The 24,797-nt window shown below is 40.1% G+C and overlaps 1 protein-coding gene across 4 annotated transcripts in view; it reads left to right on the top strand.

The window, feature by feature from the left end:
- FUT10 (fucosyltransferase 10) overlaps positions 1-13,531 on the top strand; it is a 120,542-nt gene extending 107,011 nt beyond the window's left edge. For 2 of the 4 annotated variants that reach the window (XM_010372188.2, XM_030938194.1), the window contains one exon: positions 6,530-8,786. In XM_010372188.2, coding sequence (XP_010370490.1) covers positions 6,530-6,757 — 228 coding nt within the window. In that variant the 3' untranslated portion in view covers positions 6,758-8,786. Of the gene's footprint in view, positions 1-6,529; positions 8,787-12,326; positions 12,600-13,501 lie in introns of those variants that run through there. The other 2 variants (XR_004059343.1, XM_030938193.1) reach the window with 2 other exon arrangements.
- The last annotated feature ends 11,266 nt before the right edge of the window (positions 13,532-24,797 follow it).

The following is a 24,797-nucleotide window of genomic DNA, read 5'->3' as shown; positions in this document are numbered from 1 at the left end:
TGGCAATGGACATGCCTCTTTTCTGTCAAGGCTGTTAATGTGTGTGGGTAGGGGAGGAGGGATGTATATCACTCCATTTTCCCACTGCTTATAAAGAACCAACCAAGACTGGGTAATTTATAAGGAAAGAGGTTTAATTGACTCACAGTTCTGCATGGCGAGGGAGGCCTTCGGAAACTTAGAATCATGGCGGAAAGCAAAGTGAGGAAGCAAACACATCTTACCATGGCAAAGTAGGAGGGGCGGGGGGGAGAGAGGGAGAAAGAGAGGAAATGCCACACATTTAAACCATCAGATCTCGTGAGAACTCACTATCACGACAACAGCATGGGGGAGATCACCCCCATGATCCAATCGCCTCCCACTAGTTCCCTCCCTTGACACATGGGGATTACAATTCAAGATGACATTTGGGTGGGGACACAAAACCAAACCATATTAGGGAGGTAGAGTCAGTTTAGTAAAGAGTTGAGCTAGATTTGGATTTTGTGTTGCTATTGTTACCTTTTGTGCTCCCCAGGTTTCAAGTGTTTCCAGTAATAATAATTATCCAGTAGCTAAGCACTGCTATTGCCTATGTTTAAAGTGGGGCCTGGGGTGTTAAAGAGTTTTTCTCAGTATTTCTCCTCCACCCTCAGCTTTTAGCAATTCCTGCATTGCTATGCCACAGATGAGGTCTATTTCAATATTCTTGCTTCTCCCCACCAGCAAACTCCTGTTACTCATTCCTCAGCAGTAGGCTTATGTTGGGAGTAGGGCAATTTCTTTGCTATCTTCACAGCCTCAGGCTTAGGCAGGTTCTGGATTCCTGGGTCTCAGGGGTGAAGCTTTTCCAGTGTCCTTGCCTCTTCTTCCCTTGGCAGCCAAGCTCTGCCTTGTATCTGTGGTTAGTTTGGAGGGAGAGTTTATGCCCCTCTCCAGTGGTGTAACTTCTGGTATCATGATAGGATCCTAGGCCCAAAATGGTTTCCATCCTGCCCCCAACCATGAGAAAGAGGAGTTTTACTTCTCCCTCTCCCCCAGAAGTAATAGATTTTTCCCTTGTCTCTGGGAGCAGAAGGGTGTGCTACCGCTCCCACAGTGGCTTAAGGCTTTTACATTTATGAGGAAAAGGTCTGGGGAGGGTGGAGGGGCTTCCTGAATGTCCCCTAGCAGAGAAAGATCATCCACCGCGCCGTGTCAAGGAGGGGGATCCTTTCCAATCCTGTGCTGCCCCCAGTCTTCCTTCTGAGCATTTGATGGAGGCCCATAGAAAAGAACTTTTGATGAGTTTGAACTCTCATTTTTGTGTCTGGGCATCCCAGCTATTCCAGCTGATATGGTTACTCCACTGCTAAGAATTTATTAAAATTTTAACTGATTTCTTATGACCTGTTTTTATGGTGATCACCTCTTCTCCTGTGTTCTGCCAAAGGTGAAACAGATTATCCATCTTTCCTCAAAAGGGCCTTGTCACCCTCTGGAATTCAGTTCCCTGATGGGCTCAAGAAGTTATGCATTTGAAGATTATCTGTATTTTTCTCATTGCTAGGAACCATGTTCTCTTTGGAAACAAAATCTTTTAAAAATCATACTTTAGAAACAGCTGGTTTTTCTGCCCGAGACCTCAGCTGGAAAGGGATGCTGAAACTAAAGTTACTTCTAAAACTGTCATAACTACTTCATCAGACACACTTCCTTCGGGTCATACTGTGAAATATTTCTGGCAGAATATTAGAGTGAAAAGAGTTCATTTCATAAGATTCTTTTCTCTGTGATGTCACCTTGAGTTGGAACTTTATCCTACACTTAATGGGCTCCTCTCCTGAGTGGGAAGGCAAGGAAATAGGGTATTGTTACTGACTTTCTCATATAAACAGTTATGCAAGGTCAGGGTTGGGAAGACCATGGAAGGTTATGTGATCTGTACAATTACCAGCTGACTGGTCACTCAAGTGTCATGAACAAGGCGTCCATTAATTTGTGCTGGGGCATTTTCAGTGTTGGTGATTTCATTCTTTTTAAAGGTAGCTTATTTTATCTTTTGTTTGTCTTGACAGTTATATGGTTCTTTCTATTGAACTGGAACTTCCCCTTTTATAGTGAATTCTTTTTTTTTTTTTGAGATGGAGTCTTGCACTGTTGCCCAGGCTGGAGTGCAATGGCATGATCTCAGCTCACTGCAACCTCTGCCTTCCAGGTTCAAGTGATTCTCCTGCCTCAGCCTCCTGAATAACTGGGATTACAGGCGTATGCCACCACACCCAGCTAATTTTTTATATTTTTAGTAGAGATGGGGTTTCACTATGTTGGCCAGGCTGGTCTCAAACTCCTGACCTCGTGATCCACCTGCCTCGGCCTCCCAAATTGCTGAGGTTACAGGTGTGAGCCACTGTGCCCGGCCTTTATAATCAATTCTTAGCTACCTGCTCTGATTCCTCAGTTTGGCAGGATACAGTCTGGCATCTGTATCTACCAGCCAATAGGGGTGAACAGTGGCCTCTCAAAAGTTGAAAGTTGTTTTGCATCTCCTTACTTGATTTTGTTCTGCTCTTGCTTCAAATCCAGTCTCTATCCAGCCATGAACGCTGGCTAATGTAATCACAATTTTGAACCTACCTTTGGTCCTTTGAACTTGGTATTCATAGATTTCCCAGATTTTAAGTCTTAGCATTCCTAATGGTTTGCAATTTCAGTTTGCACTCTGGTTCTCTGTGCTTGGTAAAGAATTCCTGCTCAAGGTCCAGGCCCTTGGAAATGAGACTTCATGATATTCCATCAGTGGTTCCCAAGAGAAAGGAGGACTTGGCAATCTCTATCCTTCACATTTTACCAAACAAGTTAATTCACACTTCCACTTACATAGTCCCTTCACTTGAAGGGACTTCTTTGCTTGAAGACAAACTCTGTTCGCTCCGAGTAATCACCTCTTCATACTAAATACCCCTAGTATCTCCTCATATATTTCCTATGGGAGTTTTAAGGAGAAGAAAATATGTTGAGCCAATCATAGGTAGCACCCACATTTTTATATTTCCAAGCTGGTTTTCCTGCTATGCTTTCTAAATTTGGGATGGATGCAGATTCTAATTATTATAAACCTGACTGTCTTCCCATTAAGACAGTTTTTTTTTTTAAAGAAAAATATATACATGCATGTAGGTTGAATAATCAATTATTTCTACAAAGTTAATTAATAAAAACAGCAGTCTTCCACTTCTTTTCCCTTTTGTGTCCTTCCACAAGAAGCAACCACAATATTTAGCCAATTATTTAATTATTTTGGTATTTACTTAAAGTTTCTTTTTCTGTTTTTTTTTTTTTTTTTTTTTTTTTTCTTGAGATAGAGTCTTACTCTGTCATCCAGCCTGGCGTGCAGTGGCATGATCTTGGCCCGCTGTAACCTCTGTTTCCCGGGCTCAAGTGATTCTCCTGCCTCAGCCTCCTGAGTAGCTGAGATTATAGGCACATGCCAGACAGAGTTTCACCATGTTGGCCAGGGTTTCACCATGTTGGGCTTGAACTCTTCACCTCAAGTTATCCACCTGCCTTGGCCTCCCAAAATGCTGGGATTATAGGAGTGAGCCACCACACCTGGCCTATTTACTCTCTGTTTCTAAGTAACACATTTACGTACTTTTTTTTTTTTAATATTCAGTGTTCGATTATAACTGTGTGACTATTATTAAAAAATAAACCACATAGTACACTATCATTTTCCCCCTTAGATATACAGTTTTTTGTTTTTTCCCAGGTAATAATTGCCTTCTTATTTGATTATTTTTCCATGTACCTGTCAGTCATTCAGTCTTTGTTGATTGTTTAACTCTCCTCTGAAGATGCTGAGATACGGCAGGCGTCCAGCTCTCTTGACCTTGTGGAAGGGATCTCTCCCAGAGCCTCCGACCCACTCCCATGTGTGCTCTTTGTCCTCTACCTTAGTGTGGAGCAGCAGCCTGAGATGTCACTTCCCTAGCATTTTGGGAAGTTTCTTTTCTTTTTTTCTCTTCTGTTGACATCTGTTTCCTGCATGCTATGTCTCCTGTTTTCTTAGTTTATTCTCTTGTTTTGGATGATCATACTCTTCAGTCACTTCCTGAGAAGAGGTACATGGGAGAATGTATGAAAATGTCTTCATTTCAGCCGAGCGCAGTGGCTCACACCTGTATTCCCAGCACTTTGGGAGGCTGAAGCGGGTGGATCACCTGAGGTCAGGATTTTGAGACCAACCTGACCAACATGGTGAAACCTCGTCTCTACTAAAAATACAAAAAATAAATAAATAAATTAGCCGGACATAGTGGCCAGCACCTGTAGTCTCAGCTACTTGGGAGGCTGAGGCTGGAGACTCACTAGAACCCAGGAGGCAGAGGTTACAGTGAGCCGAGATCACGCCACTGCACTCCAGCCTGGGGGACACAGCGAGACTCCCTCTCAAAAAAAAAAAAAAAAAAAAAAGAAAGAAAGAAAGGAAAGAAAATGTCTTCATTCTACCCTAAATTTAAGCAATAGGTTAGCTGACTGTAAACCACTAAAATGTACATCCATTTTCCTCAGAATTTTGAAGGCATTTTGCCATTGTCTTTTACTAAAACAACTTAATTTTGTTTACAGAACATTTTAAAGACAGTTCAGAGTTCTGTATGCCCTTTCCCTGGCTTCCCCTCATGCTGTCATTTTATGTAACTGTGGTACATTTGTCACCAATAAGAAATTCATATTGGCACATTACTGCTAGCTAAACTGCAGAGTCTAGTCATATTTCTCTTTAGTCGTATTTGGCCATATTTCTGTAACATCCTCTGTCTGCTCTAGGATCAAATCCAGGATACCAGGCTGTAATTAAGCAAGCACGTTTCATTAGTCTCCTCCAATCTGTGATGGTTGCTCAAGCTTTTTCTTATTTTTAATAACTTTTGAAGAGTACTGGTCAGTATTTTGTAGAATGTCCCTTCATATGGTTTGTCTAATGTCTTCTTATGTTAACACTTGGGTTATGGATTTTGGGGAATAATACCACAGAGGTAAATGTGTTCTCATTGCATCCTATTAGGGCAGCTGTTCCCAACCTTTTTGGCACCAGAGACTGATTTTGTGGAAGACAGTTTTTCCACAAACCGGTGGGTGGGTGGGAGATTAGACGCTTATAAGGAGTGAGCAAGCTGGATTCCTCGTGTGTGCAGTTCACAATAAAGTTCACCCTCTTAGGAGAATCTAATGCCGCTGATGAGCTGACAGGAGGCAGAGCGCAGGCGGCAATGCTCACGTGCGTGCTGCTCACCTCCTGCTCTGCAGCCCCATTCCTAACAGGCTACGGAACAGTACTGGTTCATGACTTGGGAGCTGAGGACCCCTGTATCGGGGATGCATTATACCAACATAATGTGTAACTGGTAACATTAGCTTCGATTGCTTGGTTCAGGTGGCATGTGCTAGGTTTTCCCACTGTGAAGTTGTTAATTTTCCTACTTCTATGTTTTGTTACTCTTCTGCCCTCTTCCATTCTCCCAATTCTTACAGGTTAATGCCTTTGAAGAACAGTCCTTTTACTCTGATTTTAATGGCGTTTCTGGAGGAAATGAAATTGGATATGTGTGTTCACTCTGTTATTCTGGAGTTTTTCTGTCTCCCCTTTTTCTCTTTTACTTTTTTTAAATTTTCTCCCTTTCTCGCTTCTAAATTATTGGAAGGTCAAATCCTGAACATGTAGGCCATTTTAAGGACTTGGACTTTAACTTGGAATGAGAAGGGCTGCTGAGTGCAGCCTGCAGAGGATCAAACGAAGAATTAAGGGGTTAGTTAGGAGACCATGGAAATAAGCTGAGACTGAGCACAGACCAAGCTTGTGGCGGCATTTTGAAGCTGGGAGGTATTAAGCAAATGTCAGGTATCATTATTGTTGGGTGGAAACATCTTAGTACTGGGGACAGTTGAGTGCAGTGGAAATATATTAAAAACAAGGGATTAGTTGTAACATGTGACAACATAGATAAACGTAAAAACAGTGCGTGGTGAAAAAGTAGCCAACAAATGGAATATACAATAACATATAATTATATTAAAAATAAATGCCCAGAGATTGAGAACACATTTCACAATGAGTATTCAAATACACTTACATGCAAATATAAAGAACTGTGTTAAATATCTTAAAATATTTGCCTATGGGGAGGAGGGTAGGGGTGGGATAATAGGGGGAAAAGGAATAAACAAATCAACAGATAAATAACCAGGGAGAGGGGAAGGCTTTAAAATCTAAAGAGAACGACATTTGATCTTAAGTATATACTGTTTGGGGCAATTTATGTAACTTTTTTGTGCTTTAGTTTCCACTCCTGTAAAATGGGGTAGTAGCACCTATTTAATATGCTTGCCATAAGAATTAAGTGAGGCAATATGTGAGATGCTTTCTTTCCCCTTTAACTCCATGGGGTAAAGTTGTTGCTTTAAGGAAAGTCTGGGCTGCGTTCCATTATTGTGAGATGGGAACACGGGAATTGTGCTTCCTTATCACATGTTTTTAATTCATTTGTCTCTTCTCTTCATGCAGGGCTTACCACCCAAAAGATGGAAGGCAGAAGATACCCACCTGAGTTGCCCAAAGCCCACGGTGTTTGCTTTCTCACCACTCCGGGCTCCACCTTTGAGATCTTTGCGAGAGATGTGGATATCCAGCTTTGAACAATCCAAGAAAGAAGCCCAGGCACTAAGGTGGCTGGTTGATAGGAATCAAAACTTTTCATCTCAAGAGTTTTGGGGCCTAGTATTCAAGGACTGATTTCAAAAACGATCAGAATGAAACAGACTAGAGCCTTCTTGAGGTTTATTTTCTAGGTTGCCTTAATATTTGAACGTAATAGCTATTCTGTTGACTATCCAGCAGGATAATAATTAGTTGCTGCAGTACTCATAATGAGCCCTTTCAAAGAGTAGATGTAAATTACCCTTAGGGGTTGCCTCTGTATTTTTTATACTAAAAAAGGAAATATTTCTTATGAACACTGGTTATCTTCCATGTCCATGTCTGTGGACCCACATACTTACTGCCTTTTGTGGAAATTCACCTAAAGTGAGCACTTTCCTTGTGCAGTGGAGGGAGACAATCTAGCTGTAGATTCTTGATACTCACCTCACTCTCTACAGCTTATTGGTATTTGGCAAATCCAGTGTCCTGCAGCTGAGCATGAACATGAAATACATTAGAACTTGGAAATGAGAGATCCCATCTGTTGGTTTCCAGGGATGTAAGTGAGTAATAAAAGCTGTTTCAAGTTTATCCGCTATCCACTCTTCAAGTGAAAAGAACATATCTGTGTCTACCTTCTTCTTCATACCCTGAGCCACCTCTCTAACCTTCTTTAGTTATGCCTTGCCCTATCGCCTCCCATTTTCCCTTCAAAGTAGAATGTCTTGTAAAGACACAGTAACTCCTGTGTGTTTTGATTAGTGAGATGTTACCACTTATCCCTTCTGCTGAGCAGAATAATATCAAGAATTGCTATGATTATGATTCAGTCTGGACAGCCTGGAGATTTTGAGCAGCGCAAGAGTAGAAGTGAATACCCCAGGAACTCCAACTGTGCTGAAGCTGATTTGTCTGTTCGTAGGATGATGTGCAGCCTGTCATGGTGGCAGCCACCAGCATTCAGTTTGTAAGCATTTCCTGTCATTTCTGATCCTGCCACAGAGAAGGTTGAGCTGTCCTGTCTGGGGCATCTACTGGAGCACCTCAGAAGACGAGGAAAACACTGGTTCACATTTTCTTTCCATGTGAGGGAGGGGAGGCTTCTAGATGATACTAAAAGCCTGTTGCCACTGTTGTGTCATGGTTTCCATTCTTCATCATGGAAAGCCGCAAGCCTCAGAAGGCAGCCAGAGGACAGGAAGAGTCTGTGATGCTCATGTTTGTGTCATGGCATGAGGGGGAATTGACAAGTGCCTCCTTAGCTTTGGCTCCTATTGAAGGCTGTGCCCTTGGTGTGCTTGGCAGTGAGCAGTATCTTCATTAGGTAGCTCTGGCTGGGCTTTGTCAGCCAGCATTGAGAAAGGAGAACCAAAACCAGTACCTCCTTACAGAAGCCAGAAGGATCACATTGGGTGAGAGAAGGTGTCTATAACTGGGTTCTTCCTAATCCCAGCTCTTTCATTAACTAAATATGATCTTGGACATATCTCTTAACCTCCATGGGCCTTAGTTTTTACATCTAAAAAGAAGTGATTGGGCTGGCCTTGGAAGGTTTTTTGTTTTTGTTTTTTTTCCCCTGTGTAATACTCTTAATTGTTCATCAACATTTAAGAAATTTAATTTTGTAGATTTTTTACTAAAGAGAGTAACAAACTATTTCGGAACCGCTGTATATTATTCAAGGGAAGCATGCTGTTTGGAGGACGGAGCATACTTAATGGGTAGTATTGAGGATGAAAGGGAATTTCTCTCTGCCATTTTATTTGATAATATTAAAGAAATGAAGACTGGAAAGAGGATTGCTTGTTAAAGATCAGATTTTAAATTGCATATAAAATGAAGTGAGTTGTTTTTTGTTTTTGAACCCTCAAAAGAAAGCCTGAGAGGTGATTTATGCCTCTGGCAAGATATTATCATGATGACTTCAGTTCTCCTCCATAAATGCCTTAAGCAAATACCCAGTGCTTATGCGGCTGCGTGTATGTCTTAAACCTCAACTTTTCAGGCAGTCTCGTTCCATCTTAGTTCTTCATCAAGTCCATAGATAAAATCCTCTCTAAGCGTTTCTGAAGTATGTATCCCTGAACAAATTTAGTGAAATAAAATCATTAATCTATGTTGATCCCATTTTGCCATACCTTTCACTTTACCTCACTGTCTCTGTTTGTGAAATATTATAAGAAAGCAACCTCCCTCACAGGACTGTTGTGAGGAGTGCCTCATGGCTGTGAAAGAGTTTGTACAATGCAACATTTTGCTTAGTCCTTCAGAACACTTTACTTGGATTGTTTTCAAGAACTTTATTTTTTTTGAGACAAAGTCTTGCCTTATCACCTAGGCTGGAGTGTAGTGGTGTGATCTCAGCTCACTGCAACCTCCACCTCCCAGGTTCAAACGATTCTCCTGGCTCAGCCTCCCAAGTAGCTGGGATTACAGGCTCCTGCCACCAGGTCCGGACAATTTTTTTGTATTTTTTTTTTTTTTAGTAGAGATGGGGTTTCAGCATATTGGCCAGGGTGGTCTTGAACTCCTGCCCTTAAGTGACCCACCCACCTTGGCCTCCCAAAGTGCTGGGATTACAGGCGTGAGCCACTGTGCCTAGCCATTCAAGGACTAATTTTTTAAAGCCATATGACAAAGTAGTCAGAAGCCTTTTCAGAAATGTTGGAGAAACTGATCACTAATGCTAGTTAATAGTCTTTGCCTAAAAATGAATGCAACTTTGACCCTTGAGCATGTAGCAAATGTATTTTGGAACCTGAATGCTGACTGGCTTCTTTGTTGCTGTTAAGAACTAGATTCTAGTAACTAGAATGTCAGTTGGGGTCATTATTGTTGTTAGTAACAGATTGGAAACATATAGTGTTCTATGCCTAAAAGACGTAAGCAAAAATGAACATCATTCCTTCAGCCACACATTGATTTTTACACATAGATGAACCTGCTCATTATCTGTAGAAGACTGTATGAATCCAAGCACAGTGCTGACCTGCCCAGTAAAATGCCCAGGAAAATGTGCATTAAAAAAAGTCATTAATAGGACATTAGTCCTGCTAAAGATGACAATTCATTAGGAGCTCAGGCTGCTATAACAGAATACGATAGACTGGGTGGCTTGTAAGCAACAGAAGTTTATTGCTCACAGTTCTGGAGGCTGGGAAGTACAAGATCAAGGTGCCAGCAGATTTGTTGTCTGGGAGAGCCCACTTCCTGGTTCATAGATGTCTGTCTTCTTGCTGTGTCCTTACGTGGCAGAAGGGGTGACAGAACTCTCAGTAGTCTCCATCATTATGGCCTCACTCTCCAAAGTCTCCTCCTCCTAATGCCATCACACTGGGGGTTAGAATTTTAACATGAATGTTGGGGAAACACAGAATTCAGTCTATAGCATCAGTATAGAGTTAATTTTCACTGAATTATGTTGATTACCCTAAAAGCAAGATGAGTACAACTTTGGATAAGTGACATATGTCTTCCTTGGAATCTTCAAAGTATACTATTTAGAAATTAATAGACCAAGAATCGTGGTGGTTAGTTGGTTTCAGGTAATTTTGCAATCCTGAATATTTTACAAATAATTTTCCTTAGAAAATTTCTTTCTTTTAATCTTTATTGTTAATGGTAGTATCTTTATTGTGTAATTCTAATATCAGCATATATCTTGTTGTTTTTGATTACAGACATAAAAATGCCTGAAAAACTCAGAGGGGATATAGAATGATGACTCTAAGAAATATCTAGTTTCTTAGATACAGGTGCGGTGGCTCACGCCTATAATCCCAGCACTTTGGGAGGCCGAGGCAGGCAGATCGTGAGGTCAGGAGATTGAGACCATCCTGGCTAACACAGTGAAACCCTGTCTCTACTAAAAATACAAAAAATTAGCCAGGCATGGTGGCGGGTGCCTGTAGTCCCAGCTACTCTGGAGGCTGAGGCAGGAGAATGGCATGAACCCAGGAGGCGGAGCCAGCAGTGAGCCCAGATCGTGCGGCTGCACTCCAGCCTGGGTGACAGAGTGAGACTCCGTTTCAAAAAAAAAAAAAAAAGAAATATCTAGTTGTCACTGTGCAGCATACTGGCTTTATTATCTTGGTCAAGTTATTTGGCCTTTCTAAGATTCAGTTTGCTCGTCTGTAAAATGGATGTTATAATATGCAACCCCCATCGTGAGGTTATTGTGATGATTAAATAAGCTGGTGTTCACTAAGCTCAATAGATGCTGGTTGTAGTGGTTACAGCTATCTGTAGTCAGTACCCTTTTGTGTTTGAAGAGCTTGATTGAGATTTGTCCAGAAAAAGGGAATCATTGATGATAGTACCTGGGGCGGTACACATTTATTGTGTTACAAAATAGGCATTATACTAGGTGCCACTGCTGATAGGAATAAGACATAGGAGAGACAGGTGTTAAGGGTTTTGGGTAGGGCTTTTTGATATTATGATGGTGTTAAAACCAAGGACTGAGGAATGCTTAAATTGTTCTGTGACTCTTCCCACCCTCCATGGGATTTCTGGTGGAGTTTTGCACAAAACTCTCAATAGGATAATGAGACTCAAGCCTCTTTATAGTAGCTTTGCAAACCACAGAAATGCAGTACACTGATTTCTTGTATAAGCTGGATCTGAGCATGTTATTTAGATTTGAAGTCTAACTAGGAGAGAATCTTTTACTGTCTTTCCATTTCCCAATTCTGAATCTTGGGACTAGTTTATTCAATGTGCTTACAATAAGAAAGGAGAGAAAAATCACTAGATCTGTAGGTCTTGACCCTGCTTGCTCATACTGAAGATCAACTGAAGAAGGAGAAGAAGAGGAGCCTGATCAGCCTTTCTCCTAAGAGACAAGCCCTCTCTTGCTCTCCATGTGATATGGATGCGAGAATATGGAGTACAATGCGTGGGAACTTACTTTTAAGTCATATTAACCTTTCTCACTAGTAAAATGTAGCCCCACTAATATCCCAGGATTCAACCCATTAACTTAGCAACCCGATTGGTGCTGGTAGTAGGCCCAATTAAGGAGATCGGCAAGGGGCAGAGGCATCAAGGAGAAGTGACTCTTTAGGATTATTGTCCTCTCAACTCATTGGGCTTAACAGCCAAGCCTCTGGTCAGGCAGAGGTGTGGCTGTATCCCAATGAGGATATGACCAGTCATGACCAGCAGAAACCTTTTTTTCCCTTTTTTGAGACAGAGTCTCGCTCTGTCACCCAGGCTTGAGTGCAGTGGTGTGATCTCAGCTCACTGCAAGCTCCGCTTCCCGGATTCATGCTATTCTCCTGCCTCAGCCTCTGGAGTAGCTCAGGCGCCCGCCACCACGCCAGGCTAATTTTTTGTATTTTCAGTAGAGATGGGCTTTCACCGTGTTAGCCAGGATGGTCTCGATCTCCTAACCTAGTGATCTGCCCGCTTTGGCCTCCCAAAGTGTTGGGATTACAGGCGTGAGCCACCGCGCCTGGCCAGCAGAGAACTTCTTTTATCTTCCTGAGGCCTCTTCCCTGCTATATTACCCTTGCTCCTTTATATCCTCCTGGAACAGTGACACGAGCAGTTAAATTATTGTCTCTAAGCCTCTGAAATGAGTCAGAACTGGAATTGATTAATGCCTCTAAGGGCATTTTGAGCATTAGGTCAAAAATTTATTGTTTATTTTATTTCCCAGGCAAACCATAACCACATCATCCACCCCAGCTTACCAGAGAAGATGATTCAACTAGCCCAAATAGGCCGTTATGAATATTTGGAATTTTCAACTTCTAATTTTTTTTAAACTGATTATGAAGGTAATTACATTTAAAGACCATTACTGTAGGTAGGGGTAATATTAAGGATCTTGGGTTAGGATATTATCCCAAGAGCTTTTGGAATGAATGTAACATAAGTTGCTTCTTATATAAACGGAGTAAACTAATCTGATGAGTCCCCTCATGGGGAAAAAAAGTCAGTTTTACATAAGAATGCCCTTACTGAAGCAATAAAAATGATGAATTTTATTAAATCTTGACCTTTAAGAACGTGTCTTTTTTATCTTATTTTATTTTATTTTTTATTTTCTATTTTCAGTAGAGACAGGGTTTCTCCTTGTTGGCCAGGCTGGTCTCGACCTCCTGACCTCAGGTGAGCCACAACGCCCGGCCAGTACATGTCTTATTAATATTCTATGTGACAAAAATAAGAGTAAAGCACTTGTGCTCCATATCACAGTATAATAGGAGTCTCACAGTGCTTGTGTGATTGAATTATGAGCTGAACTAACTGCTTTTTCCATGGAATACGATTTTTACTTAAAAAAATCTGACAAATTATGCTTACTCAGTCTTGTGTTTTTGTCAATAATTTTTGTGAAAACAAAGTGAGCCTGTCACTTTAAGAGACAGAATTTGTTGCCAATGATAAAAATCTCAGCTTTCAAGTGAAAAGTGAAATTTGGGAAAATGAATATCCACCATATTGAGCTTGACAACTTTGCAATACTTTAAAAGATTTTCCTGAGGAGATTGGTGGTAATATTAACAAATGTTACTTTTGACACTGAATAAATGCAGTAATAATGACATGGAATAATGTTTTTAGTTTGTTTATCATTTGTTTTTATAATTCTAAAGAAGGAAGTGTTAAGTACTGGAGAGAGCAATTTTTACAAGTTAAATACTTTTTTTTTTTTTAGTTGAGAAGTTCTATAAATGAAGTTGTCTTTTTTTTATACTTTAAGTTCTAGGGTACATGTGCACAACATTCAGGTTTGATACTTACGTATACATGTGACATGTTCGTTTGCTGCACCCATCAACTCATCATTTACACTAAGTATTTCTCCTAATGCTATCCCTCCCACAGGCCCTGGTGTGTGATGTTGCCTGCCCTGTGTCCAAGTGATCTCATTGTTCAAGTGATCTCTATGGGTGAGAACATGTGGTGTTTGGTTTTCTGTCCTTGGGATAGTTTACTGAGGGTGATGGTTTCCAGCTTCGTCCATGTCCCTGCAAAGGACATGAGCTCGTCCTTTTTATGGCTGCATAATATTCCATGGTGTATACATGCCACAGTTTCTTAATCCAGTCTATAACTGATGGACATTTGGGTTGGTTCCAAGTCTTTGCTATTATGAATAGTACTGCAATAAACATACGTGTGCATGTGTCTTTATAGTAGCATGATTTATAATCCTTTGGGTATATACCCAGTAATGGGATTGCTGGGTCAAATGGCAATTCTAGTTCTAGATCCTTGAGGAATCACCACACTGTCTTCCACAATGGTTGAACTAATTTACACTCCCACCAACAGTGTAAAAGCATTACTATTTCTCCACATCCTCTCCAGCATCTGTTGTTTCCTGACTTTTTAATGATCACCATTCTAACTGGTGTGAGATGGTATCTCATTGTGGTTTTGACTTGCATTTCTCTGATGACCAGTGATGATGAGTATTTTTTCCATGTGTCTGTTGGCTGCATAGATGTCTTCTTTTGAGAAGTGTTTGTTCATATCCTTTTCCCACTTTTTGATAGGGTTGTTTTTTCTTATAAATTTGTATGAGTTATTTATAGATTCTGGATATTAGCCCTTTGTCCGAAGGGTAGATTGCAAAAAGTTTCTCCCATTCTGTAGGTTGCCTGTTCGCTCTAATGGTAGTTTCTTTTGCCGTACAGAAGCTATTAGATCCCATTTGTCTATTTTGGCTTTTGTTGCCATTGCTTTTAGTGTTTTAGTCATGAAGTCCTTGCCCATGTGTATGTCCTGAATGGTATTGCCTAGGTTTTCTTCTAGGGTTTTTATGGTTTTAGGTCTAACATTTAAGTCTTTAATCCATCTTGAATTAACTTTTGTATAAGGTGTGAGGAAGGGATCCAGTTTCAACTTTCTACATATAACTAGCCAGTTTTCCCAGCACCATTTATTAAATAGGGAATCCTTTCCCCATTTCTTATTTTTGTCAGGTTTATCAAAGATCAGATGATTGTAGATGTCTGGTGTTATTTCTGAGGCCTCTGTTCTATTCCGTTGGTCTATATATCTGTTTTGGTACCAGTACCATGCTGTTTTGGTTACTGTAGCCTTGTAGTATAGTTTGAAGTCAGGTAGCATGATGCCTCCAGCTTTGTTCTTTTTGCTTAGAATTGTCTTGGCAATGCGGGCTCTTTTTTGGTTCCGTATGAACTTTAAAATAGTTTTTTCCAATTCTGTGAAGAAAGTCATTGGTAGCTTGATGGGGATGGCATTGAATCTATAAATTACTTTGGGTGGTATGGCCATTTTCATGATGTTGATTCTTCCTATCCATGAGCATGGAATATTCTTCCATTTGTTTGTGTCCTCTTTTATTTTGTTGAGCAGTGGTTTGTAGTTCTCCTTGAAGAGGTCCTTCACATCCCTTTTAAGTTGGATTCCTAGGTATTTTATTCTCTTTGTAGCAATTTTGAATGGCAGTTCACTCATGATTTGGCTCTCTGTTTGTCTGTTAATGGTGTGTAGGAATGCTTGTGATTTTTGCACATTGATTTTGTATCCTGAGACTTTGCTGAAGTTGCTTAAGGAGATTTTGGGCTGACACTATGGGGTTTTCTAAATACTCAATTATGTCATCTGCAAACAGGGGCAATTTGGCTTCCTCATCTCCTAATTGAATACCCTCTATTTCTTTCTCTTGCCTGATTGCCCTGACCAGAACTTCCAACACTGTGTTGAATAGGAGTGGTGAGAGAGGGCACCCTTGTCTTGTGCCAGTTTTCAAAGGGAATGCTTCAAGTTTTTGCCCATTCAGTATGATATTGGCTGTGGATTTGTCATAAGTAGCTCTTGTTATTTTGAGATACGTTCCATCAATACCATCAATAGTTTATTGAGATTTTTTAGCATGAAGGGCTGTTGAATTTTGTCGAAGGCCTTTTCTGCATCTATTGTAATAATCATGTGGTTTTTGTCATTGGTTCTGTTTATGTGATGGATTATGTTTATTGATTTGTGTATGCTGAACCAGATTTGCATCCCAGGGATGAAGCCAACTTGATCGTGGTGGATAAGCTTTTTGATGTGCTGCTGGATTTGGTTTGTCAGTATTTTATTGAGAATTTTTGCATCGATGTTCATCAGGGATATTGGTCTAAAATTCTCTTTTTTTGTTGTGTCTCTGCCAGGCTTTGGTATCAGGATGATGTTGGCCTCATAAAATGAGTTAGGGAGGATTCCCTCTTTTTCCGTTGATTGGAATAGTTTCAGAAGGAATGGTATCAGCTCCTCTTCATACCTCTGGCAGAATTTGGCTGTGAATCCATCTGGTCCTGGACTTTTTTTGGTTGGTAGGCTATTAATTATTGCCTTAATTTCAGAGCCTGTTATTGGTCTATTCAGAGATACAACTTCTTCCTGATTTGTCTTGGGAGGGTGTATATGTCCAGGAATTTATCCATTTCTTCTAGGTTTTCAAGTTTATTTGCTTAGAGGTGTTTATAGTATTCTCTGATGGTAGTTTGTATTTCTGTGGGGTCAGTGCTGATATCCCTTTATCATTTTTTATTGCGTCTATTTGATTCTTCTCTCTTTTCTTCTTTATTAGTCTTGCTAGCGGTCTATCAATTTTGTTGATCTTTTCAAAAAACCAGCCCCTGGATTCATGGATTTTTTGAAGGGTTTTTTGTGTCTCTATCTCCTTCAGTTCTGCTCTGATCTTAGTTATTTCTTGTCTTCTGCTAGCTTTTGAATTTGTTTGCTCTTGCTTCTCTAGTTTGTTTAATTGTGATGTTAGGGTGGCGATTTTAGATCTTTCCTGCTTTCTCTTGCAGCCATTTAGTGCTATAAATTTCCATCTACACACTGCTTTAAATGTGTTCTAGAGATTCTGGTACGTTGTGTCCTTGTTCTCATTGGTTTCAAAGAACATCTTTATTTCTCCCTTCATTTTGTTATTTACCCAGTAGTCACTCAGGAGCAGGTTGTTCAGTTTCCATGTAGTTGAGCGGTTTTGATTGAGTTTCTTAGTCCTGAGTTCTAATTTGATTGCACTGTGGTCTGAGAGACAGTTTGTTATAATTTCTGTTCTTTCACATTTGCTGAGGAGTGCTTTACTTCCAATTATGTGGTCAATTTTAGAATAAGTGTGATATGGTCCTGAGAAGAATGTATATTCTGTTGATTTGGGGTGGAGAGTTCTGTGGATGTCTATTAGGTCTGCTTGGTGCAGAGCTGAGTTCAAGTCCTGGATATTCTTGTTAACCTTCTGTCTCGTTGATCTGTCTCATTTGAGAGTGGGGTGTTAAAGTCTCCCATTATTATTGTGTGGGAGTCTAAGTCTCTTTGTAAGTCTCTAAGGACTTGCTTTATGAATCTGGGTGCTCCTGTATTGGGTGCATATATATTTAGGATAGTTAGCTCTTCTTGTTGAATTGATCCCTTTGCCGTTATGTAATGGCCTTCTTTGTCTCTTTTGATCTTTGATGGTTTAAAGTCTGTTTTATCAGAGACAAGGATTGCAACCCCTGTTTTTTTTTTTTTTTTTTTTTTTTTTTGCTTTCCATTTGCTCGGTAGATCTTCCTCCATCTCGTTATTTTAAGCCTATGTGTGTCTTTGCATGTGAGATGGGTCTCCTGAATACAGCACACTGATGGGTCTTAACTCTATCCAATTTGCCAGTCTGTGTCTTTTAATTGGGGCATTTAGCCCATTTACATATAAGGTTAATATTGTTATGTGTGAATTTGATCCTATCATTATGATGTTCGCTAGTTATTTTGCCCATTAATTGATGCAGTTTCTTCATAGCATCGATGGTCTTTATAATTTGTCCTGTTTTTGCAGTGACTGGTACCAGTTGTTTCTTTCCATGTTTAGTACTTCCTTCAGGTGCTCTTGTAAGGCAGGCCTGGTGGTGACAGAATCTCTCAGCATTTGCTTGTCTGTAAAGGATTTTATTTCTCCTTTACTTATGAAGCTTAGTTGGACTGGATGTGAAATTCTGGGTTGAAAATTATTTTCTTTAAGAATGCTGAATATTGGCCCCCACTCTCTTCTGGCTTGTAGGGTTTCTGCCAAGAGATCCGCTCTTAGTCTGATGGGCTTCCCTTTGTGAGTAACTTGACTTTTCTCTCTGGCTGCCCTTAACACTTTTTCCTTCATTTCAAGCTTGGTGAGTCTGACAATTACATGTCTTGGGATTGCTCTTAAGTGAAGATTTTAAAAATCATTTTTTTTAAATTTGAAAATTGGAGTAAGATAAGAGATAACCAGAGCTATCAATCAATGAATGAAAAGAAGCCTTGGTTTTTCAATTGGGAAACACAGAAAAAAATGTATTAAGGAACGTGAAAAATGCCTTAAAACCATATCAAGGAAATTATGATTATTTTGCATTACTCAGAATATTAAACTGCCTGAAATTTGTTAACATATTCTATATATTTTTATTGAGCATTTACTGTGTGCCAGGAATTATTTTGGGCAAATGGGATTCAGCAGTGAATGGAAGTCACAAAACCACTGCCACCACAGAGCTTACATTCTAATTCTAGCAGGGAATTAGAACAGAAATGCTTTAGCAAAATGTAAACCACATCAAGGAAACTTTTATTTCTGTTTTGTGGATGCCTCATGAGATATAATTTACCTCCTGGATATCTGTCACTCTATTTGAAACATGAAATGTGATACAAATGGATTCTATTTATAGAGTATATTAAATGGGCTATGTTATTAATGAGATGTGTTAAAAGTACTAAAAGTTCACATTTGAAGTGAGCTGGCAAGTCCAGAATAAGTCCTTTTTATTTTTAAGCCAGTGTTTATTCCTATTCCCTGGGAGAGGAGGCATTTTTTTCTGTCAACACTGGGCAATTTGGGCTTGGGGGATGAAAATAACTATGGTGAACCCACAGGGGCAAGCAGTTCTGCTCCAGCCAATCCACATCTGTTCACCTAAGTAGAGAGGCTGGGGTGAGTCAATATTTACTTAGCTTCAGTGCCTCAGAAAAGGTGATGAATTTTATCTTATGAGCTGCTTTCAGTCATCATGTATATAGTTCACACACCATTAATAAGAAGACTCTTTCACCATGGAAATAATCTGCTAGTCTGAGAAAATGTTGATCCCTAAGACAAGCATCTTGAAGTATCCAAGTTTCATCACAGATGTTTACTACTTCCTGTTTCTGTGGTCTAAAATCCACCTCAAATGTTTGGTTAACCTGTAAGTGATAAACCACTTCCATCACTTCCACAATAAAATTAAAATGTGTCTGCTGGGGCACCCCCTCCCCATTTGTTTGCTTGTGTGTTTATTTTTGCAGTGCTTCAGGGCTACCATTGAAGACACATTTTGGTAGCCTTTATTCAGAAAGACCATGCAGCTCTCCGTGCCTTTTAGCAGGATACGTTTTCTGGAAAGAATACAACAATAGGTAGAGTGACCTTGTAATTTATCATCCAAGTTGGGGCACTCTGAGATTGAAAGAGGCGCTATTGGTTAAGCCAGGACAATAGGCATAAACTGGGATGTGTGGTCACTTGAGCTATAGGGGGTGTAGGGGAGGAAAAGGTGTTTCAGTACCACTATGTTCAGAAACAGTCTCTGGTGATGGGATCCTTGGATGAGAAAAAAGGTTACTGATATTTATTAAGGGTCCGCTGTATGCCGGGCACTTTGCTGGATTCTGTCATATATAATGGCCCTTATCTGACACAATAACCATTTGAGGTAGATTGTTTTGTTTTTGTTTTTATTTTTATTTCGTTTTATTTTATTTTTATTTTTATTTTTTATTTTTTTGAGGCAGAGTCTTGTCACCCAGGCTAGAGTGCAGTGGCATGATCTTGGCTCACTGCAGCCTCTGCCTCCCGGTTTCAAGTGATTCTCCTGTCTCAGCCTCCTGAGGAGCTAGGATTACAGATGTGTGCCACCAAGCCTGGCTAATTTTTGTATTTTTAGTAGAGATGGGGTTTCACCATGTTGGCCAGGCTGGTCTCAAACTCCTGACCTCAGGTAATCTGCCTGCCTCAGCCTCCCAAAGTGCTGGGATTACAGGCATAAGCCACTGCACCTGGCTGAGGTAGATAGTTTTTGATTTCCTTGCTTTTATAATACTAAACAAAATAAAATGAAAATAATATAGCCTTGGTGGGGTGAAATCTTAAACTTCTTTTCATTGTGAGAAGTCAATAGTTAAGATGTGCCAATAGTTTCTTTTTGTGGCAGTAGAGCAGATCCAAAGCCTCCTGGTGGAGATGATCTGAATTCTAGCTGGAACCTCTTCTGCAAGCCCTTTACATATGGTGGTGTGAGGCACTGAGGCTCCCGTTGTTCTATAGGGTGGGAGTAATTTTCTGTGTTTGGAAAGGATAGTGCCTTCACCAAACATCTTAGTTATGGAAAAGTCAAAAGTCAATTATAGGAAGAAGTGGCAGTTTGAGAATAGGTGCCATAAACTCTTGGAAAGCAGATCATTGAGACTTAGAGATCCTTCTTCCTCACCTTACAAAACCCATTTTCCCATATCTTATTTTGAAGAAGTTTTGGAAGTACAAAAAAGATGTAAGAATACTATAAATCACACTTGAATGTTCTTCAGTTAGATTAATCAATTGATAATATCTTGCCACATTTGCATTATCTCTTTTACTTTCTCTTTTTTTTTTTTTTTTTTGCTGTTTGAAAGTAAGTTGCAGCCATTGTAACAATTCACCCCTCCATCTTCTGTGATTTGTCTTAGTTTATTCAGGCTGCTATAACAAAATGTTATATACTTGGTGGCTTATAAAGAAAAGAAACTTATTTTCCACAGTTCTAGAGACTGGGAAGTCCAAAATCAAGGTGCCAGCTGATTTGGTGTCTGGTGCGGGACTGCTTCCTGGTTCATAAACAACTCTCTTTTTGCTATAACCTCACATTGCAAAATGAGTGAGAATTTCTGTCGGGTCTCCCTGTCTTTTTTTTTTAAGAGATGGGGTCTTGCCATGTTGCCCAGGCTGGTTTCAAACTTCTGAGCTTAGGCAATCTACCTGCTTCAGCCTTCCAAAGTGCTGGGATTACAGACTGAGCCCAGCACTCTGGGTCTCTTTTATAAAAACAGTAATCACTAATCCCATTCATGAGTGCTCCATCCTCATGATCTAATCACCTCCTAGAGGCCACACCTTCTCATTCCATCATCTTGCAGGTTAGGATTTCAACATGAACTTCTAAGGGGAACGAACATTCTGACTAGTAACATTCTTCTAAGTAATCACAAGAGCATTATTGCACCTAATAAATTGAGCACTGATACAATACTATTATTTAATGCACAGTACATATTTATAGTTTTCTAATTGCCCCAATGATGATTTGCTATATTTCTTTTTTCTTTCCAATTCAAGATCCAACCGAGAATTGCATGTATTTTTTACACATCCCTCTGTTAATCTAGACCAGTTCTCCTGTTTTACTTTGTTTCACTTTGGTTTTGGTCTTTTATGACACTGACATTTCTGAAGAGTCAAAAACATTTGTCTTACAGAATATCCCTTTTAAAAATTTATTTATTACTTATTTATTTTTGAGACAGGGTTTTGCTCTGTTGCCCAGGCTGGAGTGCGGTGGCACCATCCTGGCTCACTGCAGCCTATACCTCCTGGGCTCAGGTGATTCTCTCACCTCAGCCTCACAGGTAGCTGGGACTACAGAAACACAACACCTGGCTAATTTTTTTGTATTTTTTGTATAGAGAGATGGGATTTTGCCATGTTACCCAGGCTGGTCTTGAACTCCTGGACTCAAGTGATCTGCCCGCCTCGGCCTCCCAGTGTGTTGGGATTACAGGTGTGAGCCACTGCGCCCAGCCTTGTCTTGTAGAATATCCCATAATGTAGATTTATCTGATTGCCTTCTCATGATTAGATTCATGGACCCCCTTCTTTTTGAGCTTCAACATTATTAGAACATCTCTAATGGACTAAAGAACCCTGATTGAGGCAACCTGTTAGAGAGGAGACCAGTTGCCTATCAGTGGAGATTATTTGGGAAAACAGAATCTGGGGTGGTGACTCAGGCTTTAACACCTAGGTCTACAGGACAGTTTTTTATGTAGCTCTGTGTGTGTGTGTGCACGTGTATGTGCATCTACAACAAATTTTTGGGATTGAGAGAATTAAGAGAAGGAGAAAAATAGGAGGAAAAGGAATAGGGGAAAACAAAAGAAAACTTAAGAGGTATATACAGAGAGAAATATATATATATATTTGCAAGAGTGTAATGGTGATAGAGAATGGAGTCTTCTAATGTACTGATTAATTTTTTTAGTTTTCTCTCTGTAACCAAGAACAACTCCTTCGGCTAATAGGCCCCCCAAAATTCTTAGACTTATTAGAATAGTTAGAAAAGAAGATCAAAACCTTTTTGAGATAGGAAAGATAGAAGCTCATATTAAAATAAATGTGATGTTGTTGTCTGAGATGATGAAGCAGGACATATCAATATAAATATAACATCCCAGGTTATATAACAAATGGCAGATCCAAATTTCAACCCAAGTTGGTTTATGATAAGGCATGATGGTTAATTTTATATCATCTTGACTGGACTAAGGGATGCCCAGGTAGCTGGTAAAACATTATTTTTAGGTGTGTCTGTGAGGGAGTTTTCAGAAGAGATCAGCATTTAAATCAGTCAATGGAGGCTGCTGCAATTTTTTTTTTTGCAATACTCCTGAAAAAGCTGCTCATTTTCCACATTGATATGGAAAAATCCAGTTGTACTCTTACAACCTTTAATATAAATATGAGTTCTTTACAAGTAGAAGGGAGCCTCTGTCAGCACTTATAAGTGAGCCTGTTTTTCCCTTCTTTAGAAAGGAAGATGTAATATTGATATTGGAATATAAATAATCTGGTTTGCACTTATTAAACACTTGGAAAATCCTGCAGCAGCTGTGTAAGACTTAAAAGATACTCCCATTGATAGGAAAGCCTACGTGTGGTGGTCTGTCACCTGATTTGTTTGTAGGATGCCCTTGTAATTCTGCATCCAAAAGTATTTCCCTTTCTCCATTGTGGGTACTGGCAGAATAAGGCTCACAAAGCACTGTGAAGTAAAGATCACATATTTGTGTAAACAACAAAAGTTCAGAAAAAAGCACTGTTGGGATTTCAGAAGCAACACTATGGTAAACCATGATCATAGTTATGGGAAATGACTATAAAGTTCAAAGAAAAATAGCATATGATGTCATCCCCCATGCCCTACTTGTTACGCTCCTCCCCATATGAGTCTCAGATGTAAGAAACAAAGACGCCATTAGTCAAGTCTGTTATTCTCTCTAATTTGATTCTTATCCAAAATTTTCTTTATTTTTGCAATTATAGAAGATAACGTGTGATGGTTAATTTTATATGCCAACTTGACTGGGCTAAGGGATGCTCAGGTTGCTGGTAAAATATTTCTGGGTGTGTCTGTGAAAATGTTTCCAGAATAGATCAGCATTTGACTCAGTAGACTGAGTAAAAAAGATCGCCAGTGAAAACAGGCATTATTTAATCCACTGAGGGCTTAGACAGAACAAAAAGGCCAAGAAGAGCGAATTATCTCTCTATTCTTGAGCTGGAACATCCATCTTCTGCCTTCATACATTGTTACTCCAGGTTCTTGGGCCTTCAGATTCAGACTGGGAATTACCCTTTTACTGCCCTCAGACTCAAACTGGGGCTTACATCAGCAGCTCCTCTGGTTCTTAGGCCTTCGGACTTACAGGGAATTACACCACCAACCCTCCTCTTCTCCAGATTGTGGAACAGATGGTGGGACTTCTTGACCTTCATAACTGAATGAGCCAATTCCCATAATAAATCTTCTTATCTATATGTAATCTCCTATTGGTTCTGTTTCACTGAAGAACCCTGACAAATATGACATCGTTCTCCAAAATTCATATTCTGCTTATCTTTTGAAACACCAACAACACACCAAACAAATTTTACTATAATAAGAGGCTTTCAAATTTTCAAAAAGTTGCGGGAGGGAATGACAATAACGAGTAACAGAGCTGTATGGATAATGAAGAAAGAGAGTAAAAAATGCACTTTCTGAGGAGATACAAAAATAGTGTTAAGTTGGCGAAGCAGAATTGTGCAGTGGAGCTGATGCACACAGCATAATTCCAGAAAAAGAGGCTTTCTATTGGTTTCTTTACTGGGGCCAAAGTCTTAGTTTTGATTTCAGGAAATCCCCAAACAGGAAATAAGATGTTGCAAGCTTTGGGCTTTTGGGACAGACTCAGGAGAGAGATAAATTCTAACAACCTAAAAATTGCTCAGTGATTTCTTGGCTTCTGAGGGCATGTCACAAAGCCAAGGTGAAGCCACCCTTTCTCCCTCTGACTGCAGCTGGCTCAGGTGCCAGATCTCACCGCCAAGCACCCCAAAACTAGCGATTGCTCAACACAACCACATTCCCCATGTCCTCACAGGGGCTCCGTTGAAGTTGCACAATCCTTTAGCAAACTTAAGGGGTCATTCATGAAGGGCACGAAAAACAAGGAGAAAACAACTTCTAATCTTGTGCAGACAAGAAAGAATCTGTTTTGGCAATAGCAAGGAGGGGGATGGCTGTAGAACTCCGGGGTTTCTGCAGTGATCTCAGTGCTGGCAGCCTCTAGGATGACCTTGGAAAAGACTTTTAGTCTGTGTCAACTTGATCAGAATCTCCAGACAAAACATTGGTGCGTTCAGCCAAACTAACTGTTTCCAACATTTGCCTGTTTGACATCATATAGGCACAGTCTTCATTGCACTGGGCTTTAATTTTACTCTCATAAAAGATGTTGGGAAGGGATCCCTGTCTACCTCCGTTCCCTCTTTGTCTAACACCCCTGCAAGCAAATTCTAGGGAAACATTCAACAATGGAGATTTATCAAGCTATTGCCCTATTCATGTATTAACCAGATATGGTGGAGTTGAGTTTAGATGAATTTGGAGATGGCTGGAAAGTGACACTGGGGACTACAAACCTGAATGTGTTCAACCGGATTTACAAAGCTTTTGAAATGTTGCTCTCCTCATATAGGCATGCTGCTTCCCAATTAAACAGAAAACTTGGTCTCAGGCTGTGCACAGCTTCTCTCATGTTTACATGTGTCCCATATGTCCTCAGGGCACTGCCCACTGGGATAATT

Source organism: Rhinopithecus roxellana, chromosome 9, assembly GCF_007565055.1.
Source record: "Rhinopithecus roxellana isolate Shanxi Qingling chromosome 9, ASM756505v1, whole genome shotgun sequence".
Classification (NCBI taxonomy): domain Eukaryota; kingdom Metazoa; phylum Chordata; class Mammalia; order Primates; family Cercopithecidae; genus Rhinopithecus; species Rhinopithecus roxellana.
This window is presented reverse-complemented; position numbering and strand designations above follow the sequence as displayed.